Genomic DNA, 10,026 nt, shown 5'->3' on the forward strand with positions numbered 1-10,026 from the left:
GAATCACAAGAAATACAATCTTCATTTTTCAGAGGAATAGCAAAAAAAATTAAAAATCTGCCAGATATTTTTTGCTGCTTTTCCTCAGTTTCTGTGCATAGTTACATGTCATTTGTTGCACAGGAGGAAAAAACAAAAAACAAAGACAGAAGTCCCGTAGAGCTCTGAGCGTTGTAAGTGATGTGCTAACTACCTATTGCCATGAACAACACTGAAGGCCTGAGTGTCATTCTTACTGTTTCTCTGGAACAAGAGACGAGGTATCACATAGCACACACACACACACACACACACAGATACAGACACACACACACACACAGATATTAATTTATCCACAAAGAAAACTTGAATATTGATTTTTTTTTTGTTCTTTCGGAAGCCAAAACATCTTCTGTGTGTGTTCCCCAGACTTTTGATGGATTGTCTGTTGTTATTATGTGTGAATGTGTGTTTGTGTGTTCTGACAGTCAAAGTGAGAGCTGATCTGACAAGAGTGTCAGACAGACAGGTCATGTGGTATGTTTTAAAGGAAGATATAGGCCTGTCTCCCCTCTCTCTTGCTCTTACACATGCACACACTGAATTTTAAGACAGCAAGAGTAACAGAGAGTAACAGGTAACATGTTACAAGGTCATGAACATATTCACATCCTGAACTCTTCCTTGGGCATATAAAGGGACATTTTTCCTCACATTTGTGTCACATGTCTACTTTGCTTCTCATTAGAGATGAGTACAAGTAACAGTGGCTCCTGGATTAGTTTACTAGTGGGTATATACTGTACCTTTTATCAGTGGCTTAGAAATGAAAAGTGTGTTAAACTGATACGAAGGGGCCACATTTACCTATGGTAAAAGATTATTAAAATTATATAATATATGTTCTCTATAAACAGTATAATAAGATTACCCGTTGTTTGTGACAGTTATCACATATCAGTGGGGTCCAAAATTCTCAGACCAGTAGTAAAAATATGTTTGTTTTTTTTCTTAACAAATTATCTGCATACAAATTTGAGAAAAGTTTAATTGAAATTTTTAACATGAATTTTTACATTTCTTGGTATTTGGTGTGCCCCCCTTTTACTGTAATGACAGCATGCACAACCTGAGGATCCATGTTATCACAGTGTAATTTGAGAATGTTCTAGAGAGTATCTTGTGTGCTTCAGTCGAGGGAAATCTGACCTTTTGTTCAAAGAAGTAATGTCACCAGTTTGCTAACATGTGATTGGTAATTGGAAATTCAATTTTTATAGCAATTTTATTGCATTTTTGTTTGTTTTAAATTGATCAAGATCCAAAAAAGTTCTGTTTATTTCCAGGTTTGAATTTGATTTTGAATCCCAGTGTGGCAGGGAAGAGGGCTGGGCCGGGTCGTGATGCTGCACACCCGGCCCCTAATCAGGCATCAAGCCCTCGAGAGGGATAAAGGCAACCGGAGGTGGCAGTTAGAAAGAGAGAGAGTTACAGGCAGCTGCCCTGCATGTGTTTATGTTTGTGTCTTTTTGTTTTAATAAAAGTTTATTTATATTGTCAAGCCGGTTCTCGCCTCCTCCTTTCCCTTTTACCCTTGTTACACATGCAGGACAGATGCCCATAACTCTCTCTCTCTCGAACTGCCGCCTCGTTCGACTTTATCCCTCTCGAGGGCTTGATTTGCCTGATATGGGGCCGGGTGTGCAGCATCACGACCCGGCCCCGCCCTCCTCCCTGCCACACCCACATCTTTAGACTTCTGGAATCCACTCTATATTTGTCACATTGAGATTTATATTGCACTCAACACTTTATTCTTTCGTAGTGGGTTGTGTCAAACAGCCCCCTCATATTTCCCAGCACCTACGCAGGAATGCGAGTGCATACACACACAAGGACCGTGGGGTCTGAAAAGATGAGAGATGAGAGGAACAAGACAGGAAGTGGTTCTTTTTGAGGCGCCTCTCTCATTCTCTTTCTTTCTCAGGCGTAGGAGAGTTTCATATCCTCTTGTGCTACAGAACTACATTACCCATAATTAAATTGCGCAAAGGCAAAATGCAGTAACTACACATTTTGTCCAAACTGAGTTAAGACCGAATCAGCTATGATCCATCCTGTGACAGATGGGTTTGGCTCAACTATGCTCATATTCAGAGAAAACGGAGTGTGAAAGTTTAATAATCCACATTTGGCTGAACAAATGTTAGTTTTGTTAGTTTTATTGTTGCCTTAATTACTGCGTGTTTCCTTTGTAGGGCTCCCAAACAAATCAGCTGAAAAAAAAAAAAAAAGCTGTTTAAGATTCTTTATAAAACTGTTCATGACTCTTTATGGCAGAGTGGGTATACAGTATGTATGTCCAAAAATAAAATATGACATAAACTGAAAACGGTGCTTTCTCTTTGTGCTTTCTGAAATTAAGATGACTCTTTCAGTATAATTTTCAGGGGTATCTTCCCTGTCCTACACACTCCTTCTTCTCTGACTCACCATTGGCCAGATAACACGAAGTGTGGAAAATCCTTAACATTCAAATGATGATTTTGAAACGCTTTAGCTAGTTTTGCTGTTTTGTTGCTTTTTCAGCATTACCCCTGTGACAAGTTTAAATGCATATGTAACAGTTTATCTGATAATGCATAATCTCTGAAGTTTTGGCTTAACTGTCATAAATAGGTGATTGTGCAAGGCTTTGATGCTTTATGGGTGGATTGTGTATGTATGTGTATCAGAGCGCTCGTGTGGTAAAAGAACAACGCAGGTGTTTCCTGTTGTAGAGAAGAGAACAGGCTGTGTGACAGGGTCGCAAGAATGAACGCATGTATGTGTGCGTGTGTTGAATTTGTGTGAAGTGCAGACCACAGCACACTGTAGAACAGAAGCTCAACTGGCCAAATATGGACTAAAGTATATTGCTAATATGTTATGTCTCCGAAAGTCACTCGTTCACACATCGGGCTTATTTTTTACGGTATCATGAAAGGTCAAACAAAGCCTTGGTACAACGTGCATTATGACATTAATTGTTAAAATTCAATCACATAAAACATACTTATCCAGTATGAGTTTCCATTTACCATGTATATTTTTACCCTTGACACATCTGTTTGTTTCGCACATACACTCCCAGAGCATCCATGCATTCATGTGTATTCATAAAAAAATTAACAAATCTTACAAGTTACTGAAAGGTTAAATAAACCTATTTACAGTGGAATCGCTTTAATAAAGCTCTTTTAATAATTTGCATAACTGAGTTCTTTTAAAAACTGACATAGCTGACAAACTACTCAACGGTTAAATTAACAAATTTATTGGAATTTAGTTCTTTTTTATTTTGACATCTTTTATTCTTGTTAAGAGCACTAATATCACTCAACAGTTGATTATGCAATTCCTTTTTAAGCTGATTTCTGAACGTAATCATTGAGGAACAGGGACAGATCTTTTTTGTGATTGTGCAGGGACAAATGAACCTCTGAGAATGAGATTCAACTTTTACAAAACATTTAGAAAGAGACTTTTGCCTTAAATGGAATTTAAATAACTAACAAATATATTCAATTTTGCAATACAGTTTTAACTTTTTTCTATGGAGCCATGAAGTACAACGTGGTTTCAGAGAGTTCAGAGAAAGATGTTTTCCTGATGGGATGTGGTTTCAGGGTCTGAAGCCTTCTCCAAAAGCATAGGCCTATATCACCTCGTCTCCATAAAACACATAACATATACTACTTTTTTTGTCTCTCTCTCTCTATTATGCTCCTCTGCCGAGTTCTCCTTTCATATAGTTACATTTTCTAACAAAAGGTTTCATTAATTCAACCTCCTGCCTAGAAATATATGACACTTGGGAACATTCAAATAACCCTATTTCAGGAGCGTAGATATCGGGGGGAGATAACCCCCCCAATAATCAAAACAAGCCATTACACCCATCTCATCCCCCCCCCCACCCCCCTCCATTATTTATACCATAGTAGTAAATGCTACTATGCAAACTAGTAAATGCTTCGCGCTGCAGCTCCCCCAATGTTCAAGCTAAATCTATGTCCTTGACCCTATTCTGTGCAGTTTCCTCTTTAAGTTCACATCCAAGAAATGTTACAGTATCTTTTAGTTTCATGTATGTTTTCTATAGCATTTTGAGGGACTTTCCTACCATCTGATCTCTTCTACACCTCAAACTTTATCCACATTGAAGTGATGGCCTGTCTTAGAAGCAGTAATATAAATATGCAAGAACATGCTCGTACAGAAAATCACTAATTTGTTATGAATTGTGTATACATCTCTCCTCAAATGTCTCTTTGAATATAATTACTGATGAAGAAAGTCTCTCTGAAACCCTAAAAACTGTAAAGTGAGTGGAAATTACAAATTATTGTGGATTAAAATAAAGATGTAGTTACAACATAATGATAAAAACTATTTCAAATGTGCGTTTAGACAGACAGACACTAAGCTGACAGGAGTTTTGTCCATCTGTAAGCCCTACATATGTTAAGGAACCCTGTCGGTCATGTATGACCATAATATAAACAATCATAAACATTAAAAAAAAAAATATATATTCATGTGAGAAATTGTTTGTATGCTCATAGCTAACAGACTGACTATAGACTGTAGAGAATAAGAAAACTACTGACATCTGATATCTACTGACAGTCTTGGATATTAGTTAACATGCAGACATCTGTTGAATAATGGCAAAAGACAGTTTAATGCACTGATTTTGTTCATTTGTAACACACTTTATTTTTGCCATCCATTATTTCAGCTTAATGCTTTCCACCAAATCAGGAACATACAATTCTGTTAAGATATTTTATCATCATTGTTATAACAGATTGCTTGGTTAGCTTAAGTTTGAAAAATATTGAAGAAAAAAAAAGACAAAAAAACAAAAAACAAAAAGACAAATATCCTTATTGTCTGTCAAAGTTTGTAATTTATCTATGGGATACTTAAGTCCAATGAAACTCTATCCCCCAAATTCTGTTCTCCAACTAAACTACTTATATCTAGTGAAACTCAATGTTTTTACCATTTTTTAAGGAAAACTAAGCTTGTGCTCATTTAGGCAGAATTGATGTAAACACACACACAGATGTTCCCCGGTTGGCTGCATGACAGATCATACACACACACACACACACACACACACACACACATACACACACACACACAGGAACAAATTAAATTTATTTCTTAAAACAATTGCTTATTTAAGTGAACCCATAAACGCTATGAAATCAATATTTTGAGAATAAGAACTTCAGGACTGAATACTTTATTGCTGCTATTCCTAACCCCCGTGAACAGTGTATAAGATACAGTAAAAAGCATTGTCGTCAAATCAAAGATACACAACGGCACATGATTTATTCCCTAACTAAAACTGAGATGTTGCTCATCACACCATGTGATCTCATGGCCTTATGAGCTAATGTGAATACATGCATCCATAATTCATCACAGTTCTGGCATAGATACCGGGAGACTGGAGTAGGTTTTAAGAGCCCAATAAGGGACTGTTGTTCGCAAGCTACTAGAAAAAGTAAGCTAAAAGAGCAGATACAATTTTTTGTTCAGTTCTGCAAAAGAACTAAAGTTAACAAAATGTAAATTTTCCAACAGATGTAACAGCTGCATTTGTCCTTTTTAAATAATATGTTCTTGGAAAATCCTAGTAAACGCTGAATTGTTTAAAATTAACAACAAGGACACAGCTTTATAATGACCAAATTAATTAATATCTGTTCAATTTAAAGTGTGTGATCTAAAGCAGTGGTTCTCAACTGGTGGGTCGCAGATCTGCTCTGACAGGGTTGAGGACAGAAGGGAAAAAATTGCTGAATGTATGTAAGAAAATGCAACTAACCATATAATAATGTATAGACAGGAGAGCAAGATAAATAGACTAATCAACTTTGAAAATGGAGGAGAAATAGCTTCTATATTTATTAATTATTGACGTCAAACCCTGTGCATCTAATCAAATTCTACAATCCTTTAAAATTTGTCCGTCACATGGTAATATTGCTTATACTAATATTTGGCCCAGTGTTTGTTCCATGTGTTAGTCTGGTAAATCACACTTCTGCTGTTATTTATGCTTTTACAAAATTGACAATCTTCCAATTCAGCCTGTCATCTTAATAATATTGTATAATTTTAGGCCTGTGCAGTTTATTGTACACCGTAAAAGTGGTAACCTGCAAATGTTCCCTTAAGGAGCTATTCCAACATGATCTTACCATTAAAATACGTTTTGTCGGTGAAACGATATATATTCAGGTCAGGATTCAGTGTCATTGAATCATGTTTTTGACTTAAATTAAATCAATTGATTTAGATTTTACCACATAAGGCACATTTTTATCAGTGTAATTTGAACACATTTCCGTGTTTTATTCTGAGGACATCTTTTTAAACAGTTTTAGTACTGTGTTTAGTACTGTAAATCTGGGTCCTGAAGCAAAACCAGTTGAGAACCACTGGTCTAAAGCATATACCATGTAGTCAGGTTGATTTACACATGTTAAATAATATTTCTGACTTGAATTAACCTAGTTAATTTAGAATAATTTTTTTTAGGTTAAAATTATTTTTTAAAGTCTAGATTCAAAATCAAACAATCTTTTCCACAAAACATCTCATGTCAATTGAGAATACATGTCTTTTTCTATAAATGACATGAAATAGTCTTTGAATGCAGTAGTAAGATGAGGTCTTTCTTAAGGCATCCATTAGTTTGTGTCTGAAATAACTGAGGAAAATCTTTTATGACTTAGTGATGAGAAAAAGGAGGTTCCTAAGAACCCATATGTGTAGGTTATAATTAAATAATATCTCCATTTCACGACCTTCAGGAGACTTTACAGGGGTTAAGGTCCAGCAGTCTACGCCGTGTCCGTCTTCGTGCCCGATTAACGGCCGTTCGAACGGCACACTCAAAAACCTGTTGCACGCCACGGTTGCTGAGTGCCGAGCATTCCAGATATCCCTTTGCATGGATCTCCTGGGCCACCTGTTTGCCCTCCGAGGCTGTGGTGCAATTAGCACGATAAGGTCCCATCTCACGATGGTCTGTCTGTGTGGCAACAACCAGAACAGGTACTTTTGGAAGAAATTCCCTCACCTCAGCGATCCATTTATGCCGGAGATTTTGTAATGAGTTAGGATTTGCTACCGAATAACATAGCAAAACCACATCCGCCTGCTGATAAGACATAGGCCGAATTCGGTGGAAGGTGTCGTGCCCTGCTGTATCCCACAATCCCAAGCTGATCTGGATGCCATCCATGAATACATCAACGCCAGTGTTTTCATAGACAGTGGGTCTGTAGCTGTCTGGGAATGTTTCAGAAGTGAAGCGTACAAGGAGTGCTGTTTTACCCACTGCACAGTCCCCAACCAGTACACATTTCACAGAGGTGTCTGCCAAACCATTCATGATTTCGTCGTTCTGGATGTAGTTATTATAAGGTGTGGTTTAGTAGTCCGAAACTGAGATAATCAGGGGTGTCCAAGGGATGATGAAGTCATCATCTGAGTTACAGTTTTTCAACACTATGATGACCAAGAGTAAAAGCCCTGCAATTCACTCACCATTCTTAAGTTTTTTCTCTCTTGCACTCTTTGTTTTGCAGTTTCATATTTTAGTCCTTTGCTCTGTAATCCAGTGAAAGCTTAGGAACTGTGTTCATTATGTACTGTTTTATTCAAGCAGCACATTCAAAAGAGAGATATCTGTCGACTTCGATCGTTTGACCGTTTTACCCAGTCTCTGACTCCTGCATAATAGAGAAAATAAAATAAGAATAACTATCATTTTATCACATAACATGATCAAATGATTTCACACAAACACTGAAAGAACTTATCACAAAAACAAAAAAAATCTCAAAACATAACACAATAGACTATCACTCTTTGGCCATATCCAACAGACTGTGCAATTGTTTACTTTTTCTCAGATGAACACTACAACAGGAATGTTTAAATGAGATGTTTCAAGGCATTGTATTTTCAGTAATTGCACAGCTATGAAGTAATAAATATGTTATAACAGTACAGTTATTACATTACATGCATAACAGTTCAATATCATACCAAATTATGGGGTTCGCATCAAAGCTGCTTTACCACCTCGGGGTGTGGATACATTTTCAATAATTCAGCTTGCCATCATCAATTATTCCTTACTTGGGAAACTTTGAAGACACTCCCTATGGATTAAGGTAGAATTTATGTAGTCTACAGTAGTAGGCCACATGTCTTTTGCTTTGAGTGTTCAGAAAAATGCTGTGTAATACAAATATAATAACTTATTCAATTGTTCATTCAATAACTCTATGGACTAATTATCATAAAGTTTGACATATGTGGTCTAAAACACAACCCCAAAGATGATTCTCGAAATGGCAATGGCTTGCACTTCCTAGGCCTATAACGGGTTGCCATACAATGTGGAATATTAATTTGGTAGCTGCAAAAGGCCAAATGATTGTAAAACATCTATATACTGTCAAATATCCTGGCAATAACAACTATTCTACTCTGGTGTAAAAAATTGTCAGCTAGATCATGCTTTAGTTCTTGTATGTTTTGGCCAGTATACAGAGGCCTTTTCAACTTAACGACTCTTGTGTGCTAAAACTATAATTCTGATTTAGAGGCTTTATTGTAAAGAGATGGATCCCACATTATATCTTTATAACTGAGCTGAAAAACATTTTGTTGTTTTGTCACAGAAATACTTTGAGTATTGGGGGAAAATAATCAACTGAATTTAGGCGATTACAATACTTTCAGTGAGTAAAATCATTCACACACTCTTAAGCATTATAAAGTAAAGGTAAATAAAGACTCATTCTGTTGTATTGATTAAGATTTTTGTTTTGTCAAAAATAACAGGTAAATAAAAATGTAGATACATTTGGAAAACCAAAATATAATTACTAAAACCCTTCTTAAAAACTTTATTTATTTATTTATTTTATTTTTTAAACAAGGAAACAGCAATATTGGGATTTTTAGCTTTTAGAAATATAGGTTTGAAATTAATTTCGGTACAATTTGATTTCGGATCTTCAAATTGTAAGTCAAGTTTGGATTATTGGTGAATTTGTCTTATGCTGACCTAATTTAAAGCAAAAAACAAAAACAAAAAACTTTCTGATCACAGTTCTAAAATAAAGCACAATATAGTTACAATACATTTATTATAGAGTATATTCTTTTAGAAAACAACTAACCTCTTTCAGCTCTTCAACCATGAGATTCATGAACGGATATGAAGCTTAATTTTGCATCTGCTCTTCGCTACAATTTCTCTACATTTTCATTAAACATAAAGATTGCATTCAGATCAGACTTTAGTCCAAATCTGCATTTTTCTCAAAACTTTTCTTAAAAAAAAAACAAAGTTCAGGAAATTCAAGTAATCTTGAACACAGAGAGATAATTTATGCCTTCACAGACAGAGCAGATGTTGCATCCTTTAGCAGAGGGAAGTGAAATGTGAGGTTGGGCTCTTTTCTCTGTGAAATCGTACATCATATGTCTTTTGAGCTTCCGGTGAGCCTGTGTGACGCTCTCAGCAACTATTGACCCGTGCTGCTTCAGCAGTCAAACATTCATTGTGTATGAAACTAATACATCAAATCAAAGGAAAAAAAGCGATATTAACAAGACATAAGCAAGAACAAGATAATGCCAAATATTAACTGTCCTGTTCTGGTGAGATTGACTGCACATTCTTTATGTTTGGGGTCCTAAACACCCTAAAGCTCTATGTGTAGTAAAAATGATTTAAATTGAACCTTTATTTTTTTCTTTACTTTTTTTTTTTATATGTTCTTCTGACTCAATCAAAACTCAGTACATACATGTATGTAGTATTTAAGCTTAATCTGACATTTCTTTTTTTTTTTTGTAATATTAAAAAGGTTTCAAGAAAACTCCCCCATTAGTTGCAAACTGATAGTCCCACCCCAAATTCATGGCATTGGTTGAGCCAGTGTTGCTGTGTGGGAT

General features: G+C 35.9%; 1 protein-coding gene across 2 annotated transcripts; it reads right to left on the reverse strand.

Annotated features, from left to right (window-relative positions):
* Positions 1-4,689: 4,689 nt before the first annotated feature.
* On the reverse strand, positions 4,690-9,510 carry LOC127443658 (rho-related GTP-binding protein RhoH-like). Of its 2 annotated transcripts, XM_051702394.1 has the most exons (3): positions 9,246-9,510; positions 8,101-8,292; positions 4,690-7,781 (listed from the first exon to the last, which is right to left on the reverse strand). In XM_051702394.1, the coding sequence occupies exon 3, from the start codon at positions 7,439-7,441 to the stop codon at positions 6,854-6,856; it is 588 nt and encodes a 195-aa protein (XP_051558354.1). In that variant the 5' UTR covers positions 7,442-7,781; positions 8,101-8,292; positions 9,246-9,510; the 3' UTR covers positions 4,690-6,853. The 2 variants fall into 2 exon arrangements, with proteins under 2 accessions (XP_051558354.1, XP_051558353.1); XM_051702393.1 differs by lacking the exon at positions 8,101-8,292.
* Positions 9,511-10,026: the final 516 nt, after the last annotated feature.

This window comes from Myxocyprinus asiaticus, chromosome 7, assembly GCF_019703515.2.
Source record: "Myxocyprinus asiaticus isolate MX2 ecotype Aquarium Trade chromosome 7, UBuf_Myxa_2, whole genome shotgun sequence".
NCBI lineage: Eukaryota > Metazoa > Chordata > Actinopteri > Cypriniformes > Catostomidae > Myxocyprinus > Myxocyprinus asiaticus.